The 27,301-nt window shown below is 42.2% G+C and overlaps 1 protein-coding gene across 1 annotated transcript in view; it reads left to right on the plus strand.

The window, feature by feature from the left end:
• Nucleotides 1-375: 375 nt before the first annotated feature.
• The window catches only part of LOC103894299 (transmembrane protease serine 11E-like), a 42,968-nt gene continuing 16,042 nt past the window's right edge, over nucleotides 376-27,301 (plus strand). The window contains exons 1-5 of the mRNA XM_019470565.1: nucleotides 376-539; nucleotides 9,214-9,335; nucleotides 10,067-10,185; nucleotides 23,383-23,450; nucleotides 26,722-26,885. Coding sequence (XP_019326110.1) covers nucleotides 376-539; nucleotides 9,214-9,335; nucleotides 10,067-10,185; nucleotides 23,383-23,450; nucleotides 26,722-26,885 — 637 coding nt within the window. The remainder of the gene's footprint in view (nucleotides 540-9,213; nucleotides 9,336-10,066; nucleotides 10,186-23,382; nucleotides 23,451-26,721; nucleotides 26,886-27,301) is intronic.

Consider the following 27,301-nt stretch of genomic DNA (forward strand, 5'->3'; position numbering starts at 1 on the left):
GAGGCAAGTGACTTAGCCTTGCGGACAGTGTGGTACCTCTCCCATGTGGGTTTTACAGTGAGCGTACGGTAGAAGGTGCTGCCGCTCAGGAGAAGGCCTGCTGTAGGGATACAAGTTGGACAGAAAGGGAGTGCTGGAAAAGGGAAATCTCGCGCACTTCCTGTTCTGCTGTGGTGAAGAGCAAGCCTTCTTGCCTGGGCTGGTTTATCTGCTCTGTCCATCTCTGCCTGGGGAGCTCTTTGATGTGGAGCTGATCTGAAGGTTACAGTCTCCTTATCAACTCCATGCTTACCTCTGTTTGTTTTTATTCTGAAGTTCGCTCCCTCGTTTTGCAATAACTCACAAGGTGCTGGGTGTTGCGCCAGCCGGGCCTCAATGAAGGATCTTCATTCAACACCTTTCCCTTCCCATCACACCAGTCAATGTGACTCCTGCATTCTCCAGCAGCATTCGCTACGCAGTCCAGACTTTAGTCAAGCCTTGGTTGGCGGTCAGAAAGGCTACCAGACCTACCGGGACCTACCATGGGATCTTCAAAAGTAGGTGGCATGTTTTAACTCAGCAGGTCTGATTTGGAGGTGTAATGGTGGTAAAGGATACTGTCTATAGGACAGTTTTAGGACTTCAAGGACATCTATAGATCCAGAAAAGAAATCTGTTTGTTCTCTTGCCTGACCTTGGACTTCATTGCTCTATCTCTGCCCCTTTCATCCTTTTAGATCTAGGGTACATCATGGATCTGTCTGAAATGTGCAGCCTGAAAAGGGGTGATAGACGGAAGGAAAGCTAAATAGTAAGTTGCAGGCTGAAAGGGAGGTTTTGGAGGTTGTGGTCTGGATGAAAAGAATAACATATGGCTGGAGTGAGAAATGCAGAGGGAAATCCTTCCCTAACATGGACAGGAACACAAAGATTTGCTTTCTGTTTAGAAAGATGATGTGATGGCTTAGGTTGACACATACCTTTCCTCCCTGTGATTGTCTTATCCTGCCCCCAGCAGGCTTTTATTGCAGCAGTGCAGAATCCAGGAAGCTCTTGTGTCAAAATCAAATCTTAATAACACGATTTTGGGAAACCATGGGTTTTGGTCAGGCCTAGTTGCAATATTATCTCCCCCAAACACTGCAAAAGGACCCAGTTAAATCAGTGATGGCAGCGCAACTACATAAGGAGAACACTATAGGTGTTCATGATTCCAGTTTTGACCCTAATACTTTTAAGGAAGAAGCTATGATTTCTAGGGAGTAATGACAAGGTGTGTTGTGTCTGAAAGTATTTTGTGCAGTCATATGCTGGATATCCTTAGTTTTGTTTTACTGTAACAATATTTTAGACAGTGCTGGAAAATTCAGAGTATTTTTACAAAAATAAGTCTCCCAGCTGCAACACTCTACTCTGCTCTCTTGGGTCAGAGCAGGGATCTGGTCATAAATGTACAGTGACCTTCCTGGAATTTGTTGTTTCTGTTTAACGCTCTGGCTCCTGGATTCATGTGGCAATAGGAGATGCTCAGTCTCCCTTGAGTTTGTTTTTTGTTGTTGCTTCAGCGATTGATGAAGCTTAAAAGTATGACCTCAGAAACAAAATCCAAAAGAATCTGAAATTTATTTTTTTAACACCCTAATGATTTGGCTGAATTTTTGTGTGTGGTTGCTGAAGACTACGATATTAATCTCCTCTCTGGCATTGCTTTGAGCAAATGGCTATGGATGATTGCAAGATACTACTTCTTTTTTCCCTTCCTCGGGATTTTTAAAAATTGGGGTTTTCAATAATTTCTGGACATGCTGAAATAGAAACATTGTTTCTGGATTGACAAAAATTATTCTTTATGCCTACTTAAGTGTTTTTCTCATTTTTTGAGGACAATATAATTTTAGTCAGTACAGTATTGACTTTGCCAGGAGAAGACTGAGTTCAGCTTTTGGTTCTGTGCTCCTTAGTGGTACCCTGCTCAGTACCCAAAGATCCTCTGCCCCGTGTTAATATCCATACCTTAAAAGCTATACTGCTCTAACTGTCAGGTGAGTGTTGTGGTTTAACCTCAGCCAGCAACTGAGTACCACACAGCCGCTTGCTCACTCTCTCCCCTCCCCAGTGGGATGGGGGAGAGAATCAGAAGAGTAAAAGTGAGAAAACTTGTGGGTTGAGATAAAGACAGTTTAATAATTGAAAATAAATAAAATATTAATAATAATAACAACAATAATAAAAGAATACACAAAGCAAGTGATGCACAATGCAATTGCTCACCACCCACCGACCGATGCCCAGCCAGTCCCCGAGCAGCGGCCCCCCCGGCCAGCCCAGCTTCTTGTGCACCTCCAGCCTTCTCAGTCGGTAGAGCACGGGAAGCTGGAAAGTCCTTGACTAGTGTGTAAGCACCTTAGCAACAACTAAAACATCAGTGTGTTACCAACATTGTTCTCATCCTAAATCCAAAACACAGCACTGTACCAGCTACAGGGAAGAAAATTAACTCTATCCCTGCTGAAACCGGGACAGTGAGAAAGAAATCCCCATCAGATGTGAGTACCAGTTTGTGCGTGTTACATAAAGAGGGAAAACTAAGTGAGGGTTCTCTACCTAGCAGAATTGAAAAGCCATTCCTTTTTCTAGTTAGATGTAAATCTAGTTGCCATGTCTTGTTGATATCAACAGTGGTGTAAATAATTTTTAATAACAGTGTGCTAGAGGGTAGTTAAAGAAAAAGAAATCCCCATCAGATGTGAGTACCAGTTTGTGCGTGTTACATAAAGAGGGAAAACTAAGTGAGGGTTCTCTACCTAGCAGAATTGAAAAGCCATTCCTTTTTCTAGTTAGATGTAAATCTAGTTGCCATGTCTTGTTGATATCAACAGTGGTGTAAATAATTTTTAATAACAGTGTGCTAGAGGGTAGTTAAAGAACATCTGAGTCCAGTTTGGTTGCCTCCTAGTTAGGAAAGAATTTAGTTGTTTAAGAAGTTGTTTAGATTATTATAAAACCTAAAGTATGTTAGGGGAAATCTGTGTTGGATAATTAAATATTTACACATTTGGAAAGGGATGGAGACTGCCTGGTCTTAATCAAAGACCCTGTGTAGCCTGTTAAATGTCCAGAGTTCTTTGCTGGGCAGGGATGTAGATCTGAACGTGGAGCTGTAAACCTTGCTGTTTGAGCATATCGTGCTATGCCTTAGTCTCTTATAAGGGCGGTGCTTCAGTATTAGCTTTATCCAGCTCCAGGATGCCTCTTTTCACAACATTTCAAGCTAAGTTGGAACCTGTGCTCCATAAAATCCTTCAGGAAGCAAAGCTGCTAATGCTAAGGAAAACAGGGTGGAGTAGACAGCCTTGCTGGTCTTATCCCTCCTCCGTTGTGCTGTGTTCTGCAGTGTGAGGAGCAAATGCAGTGTCCTACCCGTAACTTCCTTGTGAAGATCTTGTACCCTGGCAGGGTGAGGTACAGAGTAGCTGGTGTTGTATATGGTAGTCTAAAAGTGAATATGTAGGTGGAAATGCAGTGCCACTTGCACCAATTTGTCATGCAGTAGGTGGGCAAAATGAGTGTAAATTACAGACTGCTGAGGTGTAGCAGGAAATGGATACCAGCCTTGGTGCGAGGACACTCATGTCCCATTGGCATTAGTGGGAGTTAACCTTGATTATTGCAGGAGGCAGATGTGGTTCCTGCACGGTACCAAACAAACCTATTCTGCTCAGTTTGCCCCAGAGTAGATCCTGATTTCAGGAAACCCTAGTGAAATACTTTTGATCCTGGTACACACCACACCTGATTTGACTTATATGGAATTGGTACCATTTGTGTTTCCTTGCCACATTCACTCAGTTTCTGACCATTTTAGACAAGAAAACCAGAATGAGAAAGGACCTCCTCCTGAGCCTTAAAATCTAGTTGTCTTCATTAACTGAGCGAGCCCCAGTGTAAACCCAGCAGCTTTTCTGGCCTCTGCTGTTCTTGTTAGAGGGTGTTGCAGAAGTGCCTCACTTTGAGGAAAAAAAACCCAATACAGTCAGTTTTATGATTGGGCATTTTGGGTCAGCATAAGCTTTTAAAATCAAGTCATTCTGCTTCCATCACATACTCCTTCCATGTCTGTATTTTTGGTTACACAGAGATCTTCATTCTGGATGAAGTCGAGCTAACACAAAGCTTGGGATGGCCTAATTTGACATGCTTCTAATACAAGGCAATCTGAAAACTTCATGTGGTCTGTGGACAGATTTGGTGATTACAGAGGGACAGATTTCATACAGAACTGAACATGGGAATTGTCCAGTTTCTCTGGGGTTTCAGAGTCTCAGCTGAACCTCTTGTCTAAGGAGCCTCCTCTAATTTCAGAAGCATTTCTCCTATGAAGAAATTTGTCCATCTCTGTTCGGTGCTAGATTATAGCATCTCACTGTTTATCTACCCAGCCTAGCAACTGTTTATTATGTATAAAGTATAAAATATGGAAAAACTTATTATTCAGCCAGAAACGTAAGCTTCCAAACTACAGGAAAAGCTGGATACTTTGGGTCAGATTCTCAGTGGATATAACCTGTCACAAAGGCAGAAGGGCTGGTCTGTTGTATCAGTCTTGCAGAACTCTTCAGGAGTGATGTAAGTATGGTTGTTTTACAGTGACATTTCATATACCAGTAAACAGATTTATTTCAGTAAACAGACTAAAACACCATCACTGTCCTATTATGTGTGTATTTATATCTAACAATTATTGCTAAGGCTGATACGGTGTTTTTTATAATTTTTTTTTCTCAAAGCACCTTAATAAGAGACAAGTACCGCATGTATTCTAAAATTTTAGATAAAATTTGTCTGTCTAAGCATGCCTCTCTTACAGGACTAAAAACAATGGACATTTAGTAGCCCACAAGAGATCATCTCTAGGTGACTGTTTTGGGTTTGGCTGTTAGGCTGTCCTGTCAGCACCTTTCTTGAGCACACACTGTCAGTGCGTGCATGCCAAAGCAGAGCCTGTGTTCTCTTTCATGGTGCATGCTGACTTAGCTAGACACTGTCTCCAAGATGAAGCTCACTGCAGGTAATGGAGGGGTTCCCACGGGTGTCAGAGCGTGCTTTCTGCCCTGGTGAGGAAGACCTGTGAGGCTTTTCCTCTGAAGCAGGCGGTTTGACTCATAGAAGGCAGTTTTAATTCTGCTTCTTTGCAAGAAGTGAATCTAAATTCCAATAGGTAAAAGACACTCCTATTTCTTTTGTAAACAGTTTCAGGCTGCAGTGAGGCAAGTGCATGCATGATTTCATTTAATGTGATGTTTACGATACGTTTATTGAATGGCACCCTTAAAAAAACAGGTTAGGATATTAGGTAAGATTTTTAATTTTTCTTTGAGGCTGACTTTTTTCCCCAATACTCCACTGTTACTAAAAGTCAACAGGCATAATTAGCTGTGTCCTTCTTATGTCTGCCTTGTAAAATGCATAAGGGGAGGGATCCCTCTGACTCTGTGTTTATTGGTGTGAGCTCCTTGTTGACGAAAGGGTTCCTGGGGAGCTTCTTCATGCTCATGATGGGGGGGAACCCAAGTACAGAATGCAGAGCTCCAAACCACATACCACCACTCAGGAAAGGTCTCAGTGGGTATTTCTAGGAAAATGCCAGCTGAATGCCAGTTGAAAAAGCCAAGGCAGTGTTAGGAATTATTAGGAAACAAAGAGAGGACAACCAAGTAAAACTGTTATGTCAGTGTGGGCAATTTTATATCGGTTTTTGTTGTTTTTCTTTGCCAGCAAATATTTTACTCCTCTTCCTAATCGGACAAATCTTAATCTGGGACTTGGCAGTCTTCTGCTGAGAGATGAAATCCAGTCCCTGGTTGCAGTGTATTTAAGATTACTGCATAAGCATGGTTGTCTGAGAAAAAGCAGAGTCTCTGGGGTAGAGGGGAGGACCATGTAGGATGCAGGCAGAAGGGACCCCGACAGAAAGCCCACTAGGTCAGTGGGAGGCTTTCAGCTGGTATTTGGTTCAGGCTTAGAATCTCCATTTCTACTCTGGAGGATTTCAGTGACCTTCTCAGCTGGCGCGTTTTTAATCCTGCTGTGCGTTTCTAGGTTACGCTCCCTGTTCCCTCTCTGTTGAGCAGATAGTTCCCAAGGAGTTAGCAGGGACTGCTTGACTCTTGATCTGAGAAAATAAATTCCCACTGTTGAATTTTTATCAGCTCTCTGCAGAGAATTCAAGCTCTGATGGGTCATCATGTGGATCAAAGCTGTTTCAGTTCTGGGATAGTTCTCTTGGGTGCATTGAATCCCTGTAAGTACTGTCCAGCTTTGCACAATGGGACATGTTGTTAGATGAAATAATCTTAGAGGAATGCACCTCAGGAGACAGAGCAAAGCAGCAATAAAGCTCAAAGTTAATGGGAATGGAAAGGTATCAGCCCAGCAATATTTTGTGGTTTTGTCTCACTGATATCTTTGAAAACCTGGATTTGAAATCCTCCTGGTGTGCTCAGTCTGCACTTCTATTCAAATGGGGAAGTATCCAGATGGTACAGCCTAAGCGAGGACATTTTCCTCAAAAATACCTTTTGTTTTTTAAAAACAAAAATTGGTTTTAAACAAATTAGGAGTCGTGAGTAAACCTTAACTTCACAGTCATTTCATGTTGTTATTTAAAAGGAAGAGGGAAGTTTATTCAGAAAAAAAGGAAGGAAAAAAGAAAGACATCCCAAGTCCCAAAACAGCCCCCCCCCTCTATAAAGTGACTGTCTAAGATGTATTAATCAAACAGCTTCTTGTCTGAGGAAATTCAGTTTAGAAGCTGATGCTGAGCCCCCTCTGCACCTCTTTGAAATGATGCTCTCAAACAGGTTTCATGAATTAAGTGAAAGTCATGTGTCTGAGTAAAATTACACATGTAAGTAACTGTTGTGGACTGGGGTTTCTGTTTGCTAAATGATAACATGGAACTTGAAAGGGAAGAAATAAACATTAAGAGTTATTAAAAAAAAAAGTTATACTATGTACAAAAGAATGCTGAAAAAGTTTCAAATTATATAGTACTTGATATTTAACTGTGTCCCAGCCATGTTACTTCTGGTCTGAAACCACTCTTTCACCGATATGATAGGCAGCATGATTTCTTCATGCTCACCTGCTGCGGTGTAGAGGTGGCATTCAGCCTTTCAAATGGGCTTCTCAAACCCAGCATTTTGGTTTGGGTCTATGCCAGGATCATTATAGCTGAAAGACCTTCTGAGTGTTTTTCCTTCCATGCAGCTTAATCAAGACAACTGCTTTTTAAATGAGCGTATCTACAAGAATGAATGTGAGTAGGTTGTGTCAAGTTAAGTGTGGTTTTTTTGTTTTGTTTGTTTTGTTGTTTTGTTTTGTTAAATGTGGGTTTTTTTGTTGGCTTTTCTTGTAACTTAGTCTCACTTCAAACATAGTGGAAACATTTGCAAAGCATATAAGCCATGCAAAGGACTACTAGCTGGGGTGGTGGGGAAAAAATCCCCAACAAACCCACATGACAAATTAAAGCTGAACTTGCCACTGACTTTATGGTTTCACCTAAGAGCTACTATTTAGAAATATTCTTCTTAATGAGGTAGGGTCCTGACTATTTATACCTGCATATTTTTCATTTCTCCAGTTATAAGGCAACTTCCATACAGTAGTCTCAAATAACTTTGGAGCTGCTCATCTCCAAACTCTTCACAAGACAGTTTAATTGCCATCTTTTTTTTCTGCTATGGGATTCACAGGTGCATTTTGAAGCAAACCAGATGAGATGAGAGGTTAATTAATAGGTGTTTTAGAGGATAGCAGGAGTGAAGGAAACACTAGCTAGGAGATCCAGGACAAGTCAGAACAGATATGAGTGACAAATGAGTATTCCCATTTTCACTCAATCAAATGTCACGATATTTAGCCTGAGTCAGTTGTTTTCCAAGCCGAAGTAATAAGGCTGTAATTGTAAGGCTTTACAATGAAATTAGAATGAAATATCAGAACCTGCTTCGATATTTATGTACAGTGCACGGTATGCTTGCTGTCTCATTCCTGCATGCAGCTGCAGCGGTCACCTGCAATTACTTTCAACTTAATGTATTTAAACTTATGGCTCATAAGGTATGTGTTCCATATATACTTTGTTATGAAGGTGGGAACTTGCTGAGATGCCTCATTCCCTCAGGAGAGGATCCCTGCAGCCTGCTTTCCTGGAGGGGGCTGTACCTTAACCTGAAGGTGTGCATGTTTGCATGAGTGAGGTAGCTGGCTCTAGAATGAAGAACTCTTTGCCAAAAATTGTGGCTTCCTGTTCTGTATTTTGTAATGGCTGATAACATAATAGAAAAATGGCTTTAAGGATCTTCAGATGTCTTTGAGTTTATAGCCAAAGGCAGAATTTGCTGTAACCTTTTTCAGGCAGTTTTTTGTCTAACTATAATACTGACCTCCTGACTGTTGACTTCCCTTGAGTTAATTTGGATTAGCATCTGTGTAATTAAGAGCACGGCAGACAGAAGTATCTGGCAAGGCTTCCTACCTATGTTCCCTGGTCCACTCACATGTCCTTGCCCTTCCCTGTCATTCCATTGCTTCAGCAAATACTGCTTAAAGCAGTGCTTGCCTTTTGCTTTTAGATTTAGTCTGGGTAAAACAGGAAGCACAGGCTGGCCCTCTGAAATCTTTCTCTTTTTTGTCCAGCCCTGCTTTGCAGGCTGAACTGGACTGAGAAGCTTGGATAACGTATAGATATGTACTATACGAAGCATGGAATGCTTTTTACCGATTTTATTGCACAAAGCAGTTCTAGGAGCAAAGGTACCAGTGTTTCTGTGATAACTGATTTGTTTAACCAATTGAAAGCTGCCTACATTGCTGTATGAAAGTTCACCTAGCTGAAAAATAAGTTTTATTCTTGCAAATTTCCAGTCGGGGGTCACATAAGAAGGTGCTTAGTGGGACTCCTATTTAATTTGGCCCTAATAATAAAAAAAAACCCAAACCCTTAAACCCTGTCTGTGTTCCATGACTTCTAACATATCCCAACATCTATTTCAAAATAGTCTTGAGTCATGGTTTCATTTTCAAGGGTGTCTGATAAGAAGCCAATATGCTGGGAAGAATCAGCTGATGTTGAGGGAGAAAACTTTAGCTTCATTTTGGGGGGTTATTAAATAGAAAAGGATCTCTTATTAATTTTTTCCCTTTGTACTTCTTATTTTCCCCCAGAATTCATCAGCCAGCCATCAAAATAAGACATCTTGAGCCCTGGAAAATTGCTCTAATTGTTATTGGAACAGCAGTAGCAGCAGCTGTCACCATTGGTCTCCTAGTTTATTTTCTGGCATATGGTAAGTTCTACATAATATGTAACATTACATAACCTATCACTGTTCCTATGTTTAGTGCATTTCCTTTATGCCCACAATGCTGGGAGTTTGGTTTTCATCAGTCTGTCTAAAGCTCATTTGGGGAAAAACCACTGGCTTCTCTAGAGCTTTCTTTCCTTCCTCATTTAGCATCTTTGCAGATTTCTTAGGAATGTTTCCTGCTGCGCAGGGTGGTTTAGGGCTGTGGTTTCTGTTGGCTTTCACTTCTTTCATATCTTCCTTTTGATCTACTTCTGTGATGAGATCAACACACAAGTCTTCTGGTGTCCCTTACGTGAGTGACAGAGCCTTCCACTTGTCTCTACCTGTGGTGTTTCTCTGTTCCCTTGCCCTGATCGCCAGCAGCTGCCTGCCAGGGCTTGGTGTTGAGTGGGCATACAGGCCAGGAAGAAGGTAGCTGACTAGCAAGGTGCAGCTTGTGATCCTGTGTGAGCCCAGAGTGCTGTTGGTTGGCCATAAATGTAACTGTTGGGGAAACTGGGCTTTTTGTCACTGCTTGGCTTAGATCACCTAACTCAACCGAGTTCTCGCTCCTGGGCTCCTAACTTTTGGAAGCTGTATTTGAATGGGTTGGATACAGAAGACTCATCCACTCCCTAGATGTCTGGATATCAGTCAGCCCCAGGTGTTTCTCTAAAGTTCATTCATCTTGGTGCTTTGAGTATTGCCTGTTTCTCTTCTTTCCCTTTCAGATCAGAAGCTGTTCTATTACAGTGGCAACGTAAAAATCACCAACATCCGGTACAATAATGAATTGTCCAGACAGTCCTCAGGAAGGTTTAGAGACCTGAGCGAGAGGATTGAGAGGCTGGTAAGTTTGGACTGTTGTGCCTTTCCCTTATTAAGGACTGTGTGATAATACAAGAGTCATTAATGTGAACAGCTCACTCTTAGACCACAGGTGTCTGGTGTACCCTGAGCCCCCCTGGTTAGCAGACCTGGGAAATAGATAGCATGAGAGTCATGAATCATACCTGGCAGACCAGGCACTTGCCATTCTGCTTGTTCTAGCACGTCACCTCTCTTTGTCCCTGTGGTGGTGAAGTAGATATTGACAATAATCTCAGCTTCCTCCTATATCACTGATCATTTGTGTGTCTTCTCTTTCCCTGCCCTGGGCCTGACTTTGTGATTTACGCCCCACTGTCTCTAAGGAAAGCATGCTTTTACACCCTCTCCTTTATGGGGTGGGGAACTCTACCTGTTGGGCTGTTACTGTGTTTTGAGAAAACAATACACAAGCCCTTGTCCTGTGCCTTTGGTATGTTTTGTTGGGAAACCCTCCTACAAATAGCAGAGGCTGCTGAGTGGCTCTCAGTCATACAGTAGCTATGGAAATAAATAGACACATCGCAATTTCCTTTCTTGTTTTCTCTTTGAGACACTTCCCCACAGATGATAATTACAGAGTTCAGCTCTTTACAGCAATAAGCATGTGATTGTGCTTGTATCTTTTTGTGTTTCATTCATCAGAGTCCGATGCGTATCTCTTACCTCCTGTTTAGCAACCTTGCACAGATACTCAGTTAATAGGACAATCAATGCTTTGCTCCCCACTGTCATTTAATTTAGGGCCATGCCACTTGTCCACAACAAAATGTGAGCTGTGGTGAACGTTGTTCTGGAGAAGTAGGGTGCTACATAGGGATTTGGCAGTGCTAGCATCTCTTCCCGGCTCCACTGCTGAGGGTCTTGGAGATCTTAGTCAAGTTGTCCTCTTTTCTGCACTTGTTTCCTTTCTGCCCTCTTTACCTACTGGGGACTGTAACTGTACCATATTTCCCAAGATCTGCTCCTCGTGCATATCTGTATGGATAGTCTTACATAAGCTGCATTTACTTAGGTGCTACCACTTTACAACTATTACCTAATAATTGCAGGCTTTTAACCTTGTGATATAGGACCTTGGAGAGAGAATGTTCTCCCTGACCAAGATGGCATTGTGTATTGCTGAGGCAGGAGGAAGGCAAGGGCTGGGGAGAAGTCTGAGGAATAACGCTTGAGTAAAGTTGTATCCCTTTCTCCCACTCCATTCCCTCTTCGTTTTTTAAAAATGTGGCTCCTTTGGCAAAGAAACACTTACTTTAGCTAAGAAGTTCTTTCAGACAGTGTCCAATGCAGTCAGATTTCCTCTGAACATGGCTATTAATTTAGGTGCTTGAATGGAAGCCAGTGATTTGGAAACCCTGTCTCCTCTATGGGTGTTGAGCACTTCTGACAGTAGTGACAGTAAATACCAGTGCTGGTTGAACAGTGAGAACCATTATTTCAGAGCATGTTAATTGTACCTGATAAGGAACAACATGGTGAACTAACACCATAACAAACATACAGAGAACTGTGTTGCCTTTCCTTCATTCCTGTGACTTTTCTTAAGAGCTGTCTTTAATTCAGTCATTAACTTCTACCTCCCTCTCTCAAATTTGGTGAGTTCTTTGCTGTAATTTTAGGTCAGCTGATATAAATGGTCCCTGCCAATAAACTTTGGCTTTTTGTGTTTTTAGCTCCAGATGTTCCATCTAACAAGGACGTAAGAGATTGAGAATTGTCCATAAGCTTATTTAAAGTGACTCCATACACTAATGAATAACAGTATGTAAGTCTGATTCTCTACAAGCAAAACTCACCTTGTGGTGATAAAAATCAAAGCAATCTTTCCGAGACAGAAATATCCTCTTGACTTCTTGACAGACAGCTGTCTCGGAACATCTGCATTTTTATTTTCAGGGTTTTCACACCATCTCTTTAATAGAGGAGGAGAGAGTTGAGTTTTTATCACATTTCCTGATTTGTCTGGATTTACCAAAATCCTTTGCAGTCTTTCCCCAGCTGGTGTCAGGGTTTTGGATGTCCAAGCCTTCCCATCCCATCGTCATAGTAGTAACGATACCTTAAGCTCATGTTGTGAAATAGTGAGTCAGTGCAGATAAATGCAATGTCCTTTCAAAATACTTGGTGTAAAGTGAACAGAAGTGAATCATCTCTGATAATCAGAAGCATTCAAATTACCTGAGTTAGTGCAACTCCCTGCCAAGTGCTCCCTTCTCTGATCCCTCCCCGATGAAGCCTCCTTCGTTTGTCCCCAGAACAAGCCTGAAAGGAGCTCTTTTCAGAGTTGATGTTTCACCAGGAAAAATGTTTTTTGCTCCTATAGGGAAGTCATCCCATGCCTTCCTTGGGACTGGCAGTCCTGATGTTTGCTTTGGTTTCCAGAGTTGAGTAGTAACACCCATTGTGTTAACGACATTCCCGACTCTCTTATCTCATTGAAGGTGGGAGGGAATGCAGCGAGATCGTGCCAGAGAGCTGATGAAGCTGGTGCACCAGTCAACATCTCAGGGCTGACTGGAAAGTCTGGAAAATGTCTTGTGGGGTGGAGCTGGGGGGACTGAGAAACAGATGACGAAAGGTCTTTGCTCCTTGCCTGGCTTCCTGCAAGTGGCTGTGAGGGTTCCCTTTGTGCTCTCTTGAAAAAGCAGACCTGACTGAACGCCACTGTGGAAAGAGATGTTCCAGCTCATCAGAGCCTCCTTGTTTTTTCTAGCTGGATCAGTCGTTCTTCCCTTGCCAAGCTAAAATGCACTGTGCCAGACCATGCCCTCTTGCACTGCATAAAAAGGGCACAGTCACAGCCTTAATGGCTTCTTTCCCAAGGAGCCTCTATTTTATAGTGGGTCCACTTAATGCTTGGCTGATCTGCACAACTTTTACCCACTGGTTTTCTCCAACTCCTGCACCAGACTCGGATTTTTTTTTTTTCTTCCCCCACAAAATGTATTAATACTTTTGGATTTCCCCCCAAGAAGGCTGGAGGCCCTAACTACCCTCTTACTAACAGCATCCCAGGGGAGATTTCCAAGGCCCTGCTCTAAGCTTTGCTTCTTCAGCCCCTCTGGCATGCCGAAGTGATTAATACTTTTGGATTTCCCCAAGAATGCCTTGGAGGCCCTAACTACCCTCTTACTAACAGCATCCCAGGGGAGATTTCCAAGGCCCTGCTCTAAGCTTTGCTTCTTCAGCCCCTCTGGCATGCCGAAGTGTGAAGGGAGCTGAGACAGCCAGCTCTAGATAGACGTGGGTGACTGGGATGATCCCAGTTGCCTACTCTGGGCAGCAGCACTAACTGCCCTGTATGCAGGGAGAAGGGGCTTTGTGTCTGGTGTGGAAAGTCATCTTTGACCCCAAGGGAAGGAGGTGTGCATTCAGGACAGCTTGAAAAGAGTACCTCATCAAGCCCATCTTAATGAGAATTGTCTCAGCTGAAGGCTGGCAAGTGTCTAGCTGTGAGAGAGTAGTGGATACCAAGCAGCCACAGCATGTGACCCCTTCAGTACATGGCTGGTTGCTCAATAGAAATGGACACCAGCCTTTACCCTGCTCATCAGTGACTTGCAAATGTACCTGTCTGCTCTTTTTACCACTACAACAACTTTCTAATACTTTCTCCTAGATGTTGTGGGCTTTCCCCTCTTCGAGGACAGCCTATGCCACCCTTCTCTTTTCCCAGGCACCTAGTATCTCCCTGTCTCCTTCTCCTCTGGCCAGAGCTGTTCCCAGCCCTGCTGTTGGGCTGCTTCTCCCTGTCCTAGTCCATGTGTCTTTGTGGACTCTTGTGTTAGACGCTACCCTCCACTGCTTCTGGGTCTGTGCCCTGTCAATTATCCCCTACTCTCTCCTGTTCCCATGTGATGGTGAGCCAGGCCGTGGGTTGGGTGGATGGATGCTTCTCAGGTATGAGTGTACCGTGGCTCCCTCCTCGGCTAATTGGGTGGCTGGGGGAGAGACGAGGTGTTTGTTTTCTCTCTGTGAGTGCCTTGAGCCATGGAATGGACTGGCATGGATTTCCCGTCATCTCATCATCCGCAAGGCACCTGGGCTCTCCCTGTCCTTCCACCATCTGAAACCAACACAGAACTAACTGTCTGGATCTGGGCAAAGTGGTTGGGGATTGTATTAAGAGGATACCTGGGTACTTCTGGGTAACTACTGCCTATCCCAATATTTCTATTGAAGTTATGGAATTTCATCAAGTAATTCTTGCCTCAGGACTCAGTATTGTGTGTCAGGACATCTCTTTTAGAAACAGACATCTTGCTTCAGTGACTTAAAGTGATAAGAGAATCTTCTGTGTCCTTAAGTACACATGTTGGGGAAAGTTTTTAATGAATACAGCTCTTGAAGTTTGTCCTGATAGAATTGAATTAGTGTGGGTTTGATTTAGAAATAGTGTCTCTACTGGCTATTGCAGAGGCACTTGAGATACCACAGGAAAATGCTGCAGAATAGTTCTGATGACTGTGCCTGTTCTCAGACGGTTTAAGGACTCAATGAGTCCCTGTACTGGAGCTGGTAAAGAAGGAGGCAGTCTTCTCCCTTGGGAGGTGATGATTTTAGAGGTTGTTAACACATTTCTCTCACTACGAGGGGGAGAAGCAGAGGGGCAGGCAGGTGCCATGTACCTCCCTCCCCCCACACACCTCCTGTTCTTTGTGCTGCTAAGGTGAGTGAGGATCCCAAGGACTGCCAGTACTACTCTCAGTAGTTCTCTGCAGCTCTGCACTGTCCCTGCTGCTTTGTGGCTCACAAACAGGGCTCGTTAGGTGAATCCAATGCCTCTGCTTAGCTGCCCTCTGGGCCACCACCGTGAAGGATACCAGTGGGGTGCAATGGGAGTTCACTTTGTCCTCTGCATCCTCAGTGATGCAGATTCTCAGCTGCTTCAGCACAATTCAGTTACAACCAAAGCACCCTGCAGTCTCCCAGCCCCCGGGCACTGATGTGTCCTCTGTGCAGACAGGGAACTGAGTTGGAGAGAGTTGAAAGGCCAAATCCATAAAGCCACTTTAGCACCTGAGAAGAGATCCCCAGAGATAGGAAAGAATTTTTCAAGTGCCTATGAGTAATCAGGAAAGGACTCACCTAGTTTCTTTGGCACACTCCAGTTTTATTCACCCTCATCACAGTACTTGAGTTTCTTTGTGTTTGTTCTCTCTTAACTCCCATGTAGACACTTTTGCTTCCATGGAAAGCAGAGCTTTAACACCTGATAACCTTGTTTGGTGGATGGGTTAGCCTTCAACAGGATGCTTGTAACTGAAAGACTCTCTGCTTTATACCCAGTGATAAGCTTGCAGTCGTTCTGATAGCAGGAAGTACCTTGTATCATTTGAGTTGTGAATAGCTTACTGTCATATCTGCAGGGCCAAAGCCTGAAGTACTGGCTAAGGTTTTCGTCTGAGCTGAACTCAAAGGAAGCCTAGCTGAAAAGACCAGCAGCAGTGAGTGAGTAGACGAGACTGCTGTTTTACGACACTTGGCCTTTTTAGGGTCAGATGCGACTCAGGTCTTCCCGGGGAGCAGAAGTGTGTGTGTGTATTTAGGAGAGACGGAGGTGAAATACAAATCAGTTCAGTGCCAAGAGCTAGCTGCAAAGCTGGCTGAAACTGTACACGAGGTGTGTTTGTCACACCTTCTGTGTGGGTGTTAAGGTAAAGCTCAGAAGCATGTGGCTTGCTCCATCAGTGCCTTATGGTCCTTGGGTCAGGAGGTTAATTCAGCAGGAGCAGATCCCCAAGGCAGCAGGTTTTTGAAACACTCCTAAACACTATTTGCTCTGGGAGACCAGACTGTGAGGACTAATTTAGAGGTGATAACTGAACCTGCCCCAAGAAAAGGGAGTGTGCTGAAGTTCAAGGGAGTCTAATGTGACTCTCTTTTTTTTTTTTTACAGCAAGTTGAAAAGTACAATTATCTACAAGTATAATGTAGCTTCATTTGCTGTATGTGTGCTGTTCCCCCCCCACCCCCCATAAAACACTTCTTTTCCCCTCTCAGCCCCTGAAACAAAAGAAAATTGAAGATAATTTCTCTGTGATCTGTCCAATTTATGGTAGCTGCAGCAGCCAAATCTTTCCAAGGACTTTTCAGAGTCTTGCAGCACCCAGACCAAACTGAGTAAGAATGTTCCTGGTTGTAATAAGTTTCAAAAAAGATTTGGTACTGTTTTCAGATATGGATCCCAAAATTTAAAACCTAAGTCCTTATTTAAACCCAAGCATTCCTAGGCTCTGTATGTGCTCCCTCAAGTACCTGCTTAGTACTGATATGAGGTGCAAATAAAGAAACTTTTATTGAAAGTTGTTCTTGTTCTTCGCTGAAGGCAATTTTATTTAGAAGTGCATCTATAGTACAAAAGCCAGAAAAATGAAGCTTTTTAAATGAAGCTTTTTAGATACTTTTTAATAATGCTTTCCCTTTTTTCTTGTTCTGCAAAATAATGTTGTAAAATGGAAAAAAAAAAATCTTTTATCTATATAAAAAAGATCTTTAAGATTAAGGAGCATTTTGAGGAAAAAAAATCCTAAAATAAATTTAGGGCATTTGCAACTTCTGCTTTAAAAGCTTTATTTTAAGGGACTAGTTCTTGCAAATAGGAAGCATTGTCCTTGGACTAGCATGGTACAATAAGGATGCCCTCTATGGGTGACTGGGGCTAGAAACAAAGCAGAAAGCATCTTTCCACGGTAATTCAGCCAACTGGGAAACGTGGCAATGTAACAGTGGCCAAGATGACAGTGTGGTGACTTGTTTATTTAGATTTGGAATTAGAGGTTGACAGCATACTCGACTGTCAGTATGTATATATACAGGTGTGGCCTTAAAGGTATAGGTGAAATGCTGTACACTGAGAAAGGAAATAACTCACAGAAAGCACTTGCATCTCACTTGTGATGCTTTTTTCAAAAATTCCTATTGAAATAAAAGAAGAAAAAGACCACTGGCATAGGCATATACTGCATTGATTTTAAAAACTGAGATGCTTTCTTGCTTTAACTTTTGTTTCCAGTTTTTCCTGTTTCCACAGATCACAGTAGCACAGGTGACTAAAAAAACATTGAGGAAAATACAAGGTACTTTTAAATGCTGGTGTGAGTTGATGCAGTGTAGTGCATGAAGCTGTAGCTTAGTGTTTTTCCTCACCTGTAAGATCTCAAACCGTCAGTGTGCTCTACCTAAATAGCATGAATTTCCAGGATGAAATGGTTGGTTATCAACCATGTGCCTAATATCCAACTTTTTCTCGAACTTAAATTCAACGATCCTTCAACTTCATTGATTCTTTGACTTATTAATACAATGTAGTTTTCTCAAGTAATAGGCATACAAGCTGATTTTTCTTTTTCATTTTTTTCTTGGTTCAAGGTAGAAGGTCTAGTAAGTATGTACAAAGCCAGAAAAATCATAAGACACCACCACCACCACATCACCACCACCCCCAAAATATAACTCTAATTCAGATCCAGTGTGTGGCAAGAAAAGCTGTAAAATGTGCACAAGGAAAATGGATGTGAACCTGAGCTGGAAAAAGGAATTCAAAATTAAATAAAGGGCAATTATAGATAGTGTGTGTGATTAAGGGTAGAATCTTATCTTAATTATAGACCCACAATCCAGAATTACTTCATTGTTTACAGGTAATTAAATCAATGAAGTGATTCAAGATGTGAACTGGTGTCACTGAGATCAAAATCTGGCTGGTCAAGAGAGTGGTTGTTTAGAACATGGTGTTGTCAAAAGAGAGAATCCAAATTCGGTACTGAGCTTGCGTGGTTGATGGTATTTGGGCACTTGTAACCTGACTACATCACTATTGATCTTCCTTAGATTTCATAAAACTATTCTTTTCCGAAGAGCTATTCGCTCCTGTATTTCAGCTCCTTACCTCTAAGTATTGCTTAAAAAACCAGAGTGCGCAGAGTCATTTTCCTGGGAAAAGCATACCTTTTTTTTTGGGAAAAAAAAACCCTACACAAATGCCTCTCTCTGGATATTGGCCTAGATGGTTTTCTCTCCAAACTTGATTTTTTTCTCTCCAAAAGTTGGAAAATCTCCTCCCTAAGCAGACAAAATTTCAATGGCAGTGTGAAAGTTTTAGGAAGCTAATTATGGACAATTGAAAGCAGGGAGTAGGAACGGGAATACTTAGGTGACCTTAATTCTAGCTGTCGCTATTACATGACTATGATGAAACTCTCATGCCATTACATGCCTTTGAAATTGGTTGCACTAGGCATAAGCACGGTACTTTAAATCCTGGCGTTATCCCATGTATTAGTTCTCTTAATTTCTTTTATCCGAAAGACCAATCTTTTTAGGAACTACTGTACAAGGTCAGTTATTTCTCTTGCAGCTGACGCCTCCAAGAATCATCCAGCTATGCTCCTTATTTTAGTGCAAAGTCAATAGTGCTTACTCACCTCCCAGCTTTAGCAGTCCAGTTAACTGAAACTCTGTGAAGAGTTTGTGATACCATTTGCAGGTGTATGGGATCACACTGCTCTTGCCCGCTGTGACACATGCTGTCTTTGTGTATGTGTCGTTTCTGAGGGGAAAGTTTCTGATCTTCTGGTTTGCTGGAGGCCTGTGGATCATTACACTTGCTCTCCTTCAGATTCATTTTCTTTGCCTTGGGCAAGCACTGTGGCTGTAGGGCTGTCGCTGCTGCGAGTAATTGGTATCTCTGTTTCTAAGGCGAGTGTGATGTCCACATCCTGGTTTGGGACAGTGCCAGGTTCAGTTTTTGCTGTCCCTGTCTGTCTTTCTCCTCCTGCCCTCTCTTCCTCTAATCTCTGGTAGGGTTCCCAACTAACCCCTCAGTTGAAACCTGGGCAGGAGATATATCAGGTTCTCAAGGGAGCTGGTACTGGATTTGTATTATGGTCAGCTCTGGGGGTCTCAGCAGGTTGAGCTGTAAATTGGATGCAAACTGTCCACTAAGTTGGGTGCTAGGTACAGAATTAACACAACTGATTAGTAGCAATTCATATTGTATAATTGCCACAAAACCAGAGAGTCACTTCACCAGGTGGTATGTTCCAATTAATATTTATGGTCAAAAAGCTTTAAAAATGACTAATAATAGGCTTTACATCCTAAAGAGCTAGTGAGGCATGAGGAAGAATGTCATGTGAGGATAACTGTTGAAGGACTAAACTGGCAGCAGGCAAAAGAGCAATAGTATTGAGCAACAAGAGGATTTGTGCTCCCAAACTTACTGAATGCTTTTGAACATCCCACACAAGTAATTCAGTGGGTTCAGCAAATATTCCAGAGGAAAGTTCTGTCAAACTAGCTTTAAGATAACCTTTTTGATAAATCCTGTTACCCTGCATGCAGTGGCAGAGCAGTGTGTGGTGGGAGAAAGCAAGGACTGACACAGCCAACCTTGCTGGGTCACTTCCAGACCCAGCTACACATCTGGGCAAGCCCAGCTCACGTCAGTCCTGTCCTACACTGGAGCGATGGGATCCCTGTAGTGTGTGACCTACTTCCAGAGCTTGGGGGTTTTTGCGTCCCAGGGAGGCAGGGCATATTGGGTGACTCTGAAATCATGAAGATTTTAGTAGGTTGCTCACAGGCCTCAGAAGGTTGGCCATGGTGTGACACGAGAAAAAGAAGATAATGAGATCTGGAGTTATTCAAGATGGGATAGGAAAACAAGTCTTGTTCATCAAGGTGTAAAGCAACTTCTGGCTGCAAGGAACAAGGAAGAATTTCCTTTGTGGCTGGGTTTGTGTAGGTGGGAATGTTCTGCCCTCTTATTGCATCTTTGGTACTAGCCACTATTAGTTATTGTATTGGCATAAACAGACCAGCATGCAGGAGTGAAGTCCAGTTTATCTTAGAAAATTATGCTGCATGGAGACAAGTTTTGTAAAAAGGATAGAAGATATGAAATTAAATTGAGGAAATGCCCGATGGCATTAAGCTAAACTAGCCAGCAAACATTAACTAAAGAAAACCTTGTTTGGACAAATGCTAAAATAAAGGCTGTCAGGAAAATGCTGCTCACTTGAAAGGAGCAGGACTAGGCACTTGGTTAAGAACGCTTATAGACCTTGCCTGCAGCAGCAACTGTCACCATTGAACAGTTGCTAGACAAGGGCCAGGAAAACAAGTGAGATGCACTTAATCAGTGGTGAATTTAAGGGATCTGGTCATGACGGTGTCACTTTTAAGTGGCTGTAACAAAAGCAAAATGCTTAAAATGAATGTAGATGGTTCTCCCAAGCAGGACCAGGTCCCACCTAATTACTGGACAAAGTTCTAGCTGCTTTTGCTTCCAGGGTTGTGACTCAAGCTGAAAAGAAAGCTATAAGCAGGCTGGAGAGAAATGTTTACTGTTTGATATGGGTGTGAAAGGCTTTACCGGAAGATGAACAGTAAAAACATGAGACAGAACATTAATCTTTGAAAGTTATTATCTGAAGGAATCTTGCTACATCTTTTCCTCTTGCATAAACTCTGTATGAATATAAAGATTACTGTTAATAATTCAGGTTACCAAAATCATCGTTGAAGGAAAGAGGAGATTTGGGACAGATTCATATCTGTCAAATGAATTCATCAGCAGGTGAGAGATAGGGGCCACAGTGCAGAGGTTTGGCCAGCATGTTTTTCCTGATAAGATACAGCAGATTACAAAAGTAAAAAATACCAGGTCAAGATCGAAGGTGTTAAAGGCCCTGCAAGGATCACTGGAAACAAAATCATTCTCCAGCTGTTTTTTTTTATCTATTGGTGATGTAGTATTAAGGCATCTCTTAAGGAGGGGAAAGTTAGTGACACTATGTAACAGGAAAAGAAAAGTGGCCACTTTCTCATTCAGATAAGAAATTGTGACAGAGAACGGAAGTAATACAAATCCAGTAATTTTGGTATCATTTTAAATCATATGCTTACTGTTCTCTCCCTAAAAATAACTAACATCCCTTTTGGATTGAATTTTCTGAAAACAATGTCTGTTGCTGATAGTTCAGTTGCATTTGGACTCCTTAGGTTCTTTTTGTAAAAAGCACTCTGTGTAATTGTGTTTTGTCAGATGCCACTGGAAATTTTTATCTTTGCTGCAGCACGTGATCAGACTGTATAGAACATCTAGGAAGTGGTCCCGGGTGAGGAGAGGAGAAAAGGAGAAAGCTGAACATGTCGGGAGTACAAAAAACACAATCACATGGGCTGCTCAGGCTGTAGCAGATTCACAAGAGAAGGGTGACAGAAGTAAGGATCCCTGTATCTGCTGCAGAAATGCAGGTGGAAAGTGTAGCAAAAACACTTGCAATCTCTGAGATGAGACAGTACAGATAGCTTGAAAACACAATTGCCAGGAGGAGATAAAGGATTCAGGAATGTCATATTGACTTAACCCTCCCTTGCAAGGGACTGTGAATTCTTGCCCTCTTCAGTCCCAAGCTTAAAGTCAGCCTGCTTTCGCTTTACTCTTTAGCAATGTAGAAGCTTGAGGCATACCTCAGCCCAGTTCAAGGCGCTCTTCTGTTTGCAAAACACTCTGCAAAGAAGTCCCTGTCCCAAAGATCTCAAAAGTTCTCGGAGGCAGTGCAGCCAAAGATAGTACATGCCATTTTGTGCCACAAAGCTGGCAGTGCTGCTTAACTACATACTTCTGCTTACACAATCATCAGTGAAGCAGTTAACATTGTGACAGAAATGATAAGCAAACATTGTCGTTTAAAAAAAAAAACCAAAAAAAACCCAAAACTTTTTCTCTGAGGGCAAATACTTCCAATAACTGGGGGGGGAGGGGGGGGGAACAGGCTGCAGTTATAGGAAACAAAACACTTTAGTCTTGATTTCTAACTGTATGCCTCATAAAATGCAGTGGTAGGAGCTGGCAATCTGCAAAGTGACTGGATAAAGCTCATTCTGCATATATACAGTAGCTTGTCGCAGTTGATATATTTTTTTCCATAGAATTTTGTCTGTTCCAAATGCCTAAGTAATTCCAGATAACTGCCAGTAACAGCAAGACAAAAGATCAGCTCAATGCATGGCCATTAAGAACTTTTCTTTTTTTCCTTACTAATGTATGCTTAAAATCACCTTAAAATAATAAAATGTGCAGTTTTCATCTTGAAATTATTCTGCTTCAGTATCACTATGTAATGACATGAGGCTTCATCCTATGACAGCCAAGGCTGGAAAGAGGGGCTTTGTGTTCTTTGGGAGGAATCATCCCTGGATTTCATGCTTACATGCTTGTTTCTGGATCTGAAAGACTTCAGCATACTAGAAGTTTGAGAACCATTACTTTTTTCTTTCCTTTGGAAAACAGAAAATCTGGAGACTTGGCTAAATCAGACGGCCTTTATGGGCTAAAAACTACAAAAAAGACAACTTGCATGATTTTGCAAAGCACTTCTACATAGTTTTTCCTGTAATGCATTTGATGTTTACAGGATACGTTCGATTTACTGGGTCTTGCTGATAGGAAGAACTACATAACTCACTAGTGACTTTGCTATTTCTCAATACTTCGGTGATCCTGAGCCATTCCTGGCAGAATTTCATGCCATGTTATGTCACACTGCCCTGTCTCAGACTGATCATGTAATCTTGAGACGACATTCAGCCTAAAGCAGGATGTGGTTAAGCAGGCACCAGCAAAGATGTCATTTGGGGATTGATTCCTTATGAGTCCTAGATTTCCGATTTGTGATGAGAATTGCTTGACAATTCCCCTAGCACGTGGCAAATCGCAAGGGTGTTTGGGGGCTATAATTTGAGATCACTGGTAGTTTTGCTATAAATTTCTACAGAACCAAGGATAAGTGCTGTATCAGAAAGGACCCCTACAAGAGAGGCTCGGTGCAGTGCAGAGCACAGCATGCTGTATCCTTTCTGTAGGCCATCTTTAGGAGCCTGTGCTTTGGGAGATTGCAGAGTGGATGGGACAGAACTATAGTGGCACACTGATGTAGTCATAGGATATTTAGAAAAACGAGTTAACTTTTTATGATGTGCCTTAGGCCAAATGGGAAACGGTTAGGAAAAGTCTGGCAAATATTATCTAGAGGCTGGGCTGGATTACGTTTCTTGGCTCTGTAGGCTGTGAGTTTGTAACTGAATGCTGTTTTTTGAATGCTCCTTCCAGCAACATGTCCGTTTCCCCCTTTTTTGTTGTTATCTTATATTTTTCTTTTTTCAACAGATCGACAAGACATTTTACAATTCCATTTTAAGGAAAAAATACATCCGTTCACGCTTAATCAGAGTGAGGTATGTGAGATTATAATAAATGCACGCATCTGAGATAAAATGAAATGTACACCAAGCCCAGCTAGAGAGCCATTTGATCTGACTGAGTAAAATGTATTTTATGTAAGACCGGAGCATAATCCCCAGTTGAGCGTAATCTTATTCTGAACCATGCCCTCCTTTGGATCTTGATGCAGAAGATAAACTTCAGTCAGTCCAAATTCTATACAAGTTTGTGTTCAGATCTTGAGCAAGCTTTAGCTAATTAAGCAGATATATCTTGAGCTATCTAAAAATAAAAAGTATTTTCAAAACTATTTCCTTCACTATAATGCAGATGTCATTTTACTTCTAGTATTGCTACTGTGCTGGGCTTGTCAAGTAAAACCCAACCACAGCTGTGCTGGTTCAGAAGGTCCCACTTCTCATTGTTGCATCTCTAAGAACGGGCATAAGTAGGTGCCTAGGGAACAGTGGCAGCACGACGGACACATATGACAACTGCTTCTTCGTATGCTCCCTACCTCCAGCTATTTACCACTTGGGGTTTCCTGAAGTGGTTGTGGTTTGTTTAGCAGCCCCTGGTGGAGTTATTTTCTAAGGACTTGTCCAGTCTCCCCTGGCCTCTTGATTCGTGCACCTCAATCATTTAGTAAGGAGTTACTTGTGAAGAGCCACCTTCTTTGGATCATTCAATGGCCCCTAGTTCTTGTGCTGGAAGAGGTGATGAAAAGTTGATCTCTATCCCTCCTCTCCATGCAATTAGTGGTATCGGACACTCCCATCATATCCCTTTTCTCTCCTCTACCCCATGAGCTCTACTCTTTTTTTCAGTTAAAAATCCCAGCCTGCTCAGCCATTCTTTGCAGGAACTGTTCCTTGTCACCCTGCTCCATATCTCTTTCAGGTCTGCTGTCTCTGCTTTTTGAGATGCAGGGGTCAGACCTGTGGTTGGGATTATCATTGAGCAATGTGGGTTTTTTTCTCTTTTATTCTCTGTTCATTTGCCAATAATACCTAATGTTTGATTTGATTTTTTTCACCACTGTTGAGTGCTGAAAATGACCTTTTTATAGAACTGTCTGTTGTAATACTAAGGTCTTGTTCCTGAGTGACGGTGCCCCTCGCTTTGCGAGTAAACCTTGAATGTCTTAATAATCATGTGCTAAAGCTGCAAGACTAATGATAGCAGCCTCAAGATATTATTCTTGTGAATGTATTTCTCCTTGATCTTCTACAGTTTGTGACATTCTGCCTCCTGCTTTACCTTAGCTTAATCCCCAGTTAAGCAAATCACACAAGTCATTATTTGAATGTAGCTTTAGGAATATTTTTTGATACTGACTAGAGTATTTTATGTATAGACAAGGTGATTTAAGGATCTGAGAGGCCAATCTGTAGGGAGAAGTAATATTTTTCATTACTTCTTGTTCCCAAGAACAGACTGAGGTATTTGCTGTGATGTTTGCTGTGTTGGATGCAAGACTTGTATGTGCCAAAGCTTGTTTGCTTTTTCAAATATACAAGCTTTATGCCTCTTCAAGTGCTCAGACTGCAAGCTCTTTTAAGCAGGGTCATTGTTGTGAATTTGCTTGGAAAGTACAGTGCGTATTTTTTGGCTCAGTATAAACAATGCATTAGTAATAATGCCTGCTGCTCACTGAGAAAGACAAAACAAATCTTGACTAGGTGTCTTTGGCTCTGGACCTTTGCTATGTAGTGAGTGATTCAAGGCAGCCTGTACTTAGCTGAGGGTTTCGAGAGGTGTGGTGTGCTTGCAAGAGTTGATACGGTAATTCCAGTGTGGCACAGCACAGGAAGAGGAGTGGGGGGAAAGGTGAGGGAACACCTCAGAAATGCAGAGCAACACCCACAGTTGGACCAGATAATATCTGGAAAATAAACGAGTGCCAATCACGCTGAAGTTGGCACAAAGGGGAAAAACCAGCCTGTTGGAAAGTTCACGTATAGCTACTCAGTCTCAATTATGAGATCCGTGAGGCAAGGAATGTGTCTTTCTGCTCAGCTGTGAAACTCAGCATGCCTTGGTGTGCTCATAATACACGGCCTTTTATTTGCCCTTCACTGGCAATAGCAGGAATGTCTGTTTCATTTTGGTGTGTGTTCCTTTTGAAGATCATAGCCTGATTGCATGAATTCTGTATAAGCTACTTGCCTTCTATTTTTAATTTTCTTATTTTTCCTTTATATAATTACAAATTTCCAAGATAGCAAGATATAACTGGAAGATCTTCTCTTTTCCTTTCCTATCTGAATGATGCCTAAGACAGAGCAACTTGCTTTTAGCTCGCCCCCTGTATGAAGTAACCTTGATTCCACCTGTTGTGGGTTGTGTCATTGCTTCTTGGCTCAGGTAGGAGGTGGCACAGGAGAGAAGGTTCTCGGTGCATGCTCTTATCTTCACTGTGTAATGACCAAGGGTAAGCCATCTGCAAGCACAGAGCAAGATTTACTATGCCAGATTAGACACTTTGGTGTTTGTAGTCTAGCATTCAGTCTCTTGCAGTATCTGATGATTTAAGGAAAGATAAATACTACTACCAGGTGAATTCAGTCTGTTAGAAGATTTGTCTTTCTTTTCTTTCCTCTGATCCTACATCAAAACTGTGGAAATGTGTGTCCCAGTGTGGGTGCCACTTGTACTTTTCAGTGAGATGTTAAAGGCCCCTTTTGTGGTCCATCTCTTGGACTGTGGTAAGTAGATTGTGGATATGCTGCTGAGTTTCCTTTATTGTTGCATAACGTGAGGTTATTAGTCACATTCTCCTAAGAGGTTGCAGTGGTGGAATTGGGTTGTGTGGTCTCTTCCTTTTGCTCAAGTACCTTTTTGATGATGATTGGAAATTTTTATTCTCTGTATGTACAGGGCCCTGGAAAGGTCTGTCTAGATACCATTAACCATCTACCTGATGTTTCTGAAGTGCTGTGTATCCAGCAGCAATGTGCTTTTCATTGCAATCAAATCAGTTCATTCCCTCCTGCTCTTGTGTCCCAAGCACATAGTCAGTGACTACTTTTTAGACTCCATTATAACATTGGTCTGGCCATTTGTTCACAGAAAGCATCATGCTGCCTTCTAGCCTAAGATGCGTTTGACCATTCAGCATTTGCTTGGATTTCTTTTGGCAATTCCTTCTCTCAAAAATGTACAAAATGTTCAAAAATGTATCTGATCTTTTATGTTACATTGCCATTGCTAGAGGAGCCAAGATAAAAACTAAGAAATGCAGAAATGGGCTGAAGGTAACCAGACTGTTTCATTGGTTTGTAGCCCAGATGCTGATGGTGTGATGGCAGAGGCTTTGCTCACATTCTGGTTCTCCTCCACGGATTCTAGAGAAGCACTGCGAGAAAGAGTTGAAAGGATCTTACGGAGGGGCCTGAAAAAATACACAGGGCCCCTGCGAATAAATGTCAGATCTTCTACCATCTCAAGTAAGTATATTACATCTCTCTTAAAGGTAGTTCTTGCCCTTTTCTGATTGATGGGACTTGATTTTTCCCTTCTGATGGTGGCTGTTACTGAGTCTGAATGACAGTCTTTCCTGCTCATCGTTAGAACAAAATCAGTGGCAATGTATAAACCCCACCTAAGTCTTTAAAATACATCTTAAATATGGATAAACAGGAGCAGTTGCTTTGTGGCCTCACAGTACAGCCTTCGCTTCCCTCCAAACCGCAGTACCAACCTTATGCTACTATCAGGGTAAGAGTAGGAGCCTCGCCACAATGATTCAGTACACAGCAACACAAACATGCTCCCTAGGTCTTTGCTTCTCTGAGGAGCCTGAAAGTGCAGAAACTATGCTCGGATGACAGTGGGGAAACAGCCAATGCACTGAAAAAATATA

This window comes from Aptenodytes forsteri, unplaced genomic scaffold (assembly GCF_000699145.1).
Source record: "Aptenodytes forsteri isolate BGI_AS27 unplaced genomic scaffold, ASM69914v1 Scaffold93, whole genome shotgun sequence".
Lineage (NCBI taxonomy): Eukaryota > Metazoa > Chordata > Aves > Sphenisciformes > Spheniscidae > Aptenodytes > Aptenodytes forsteri.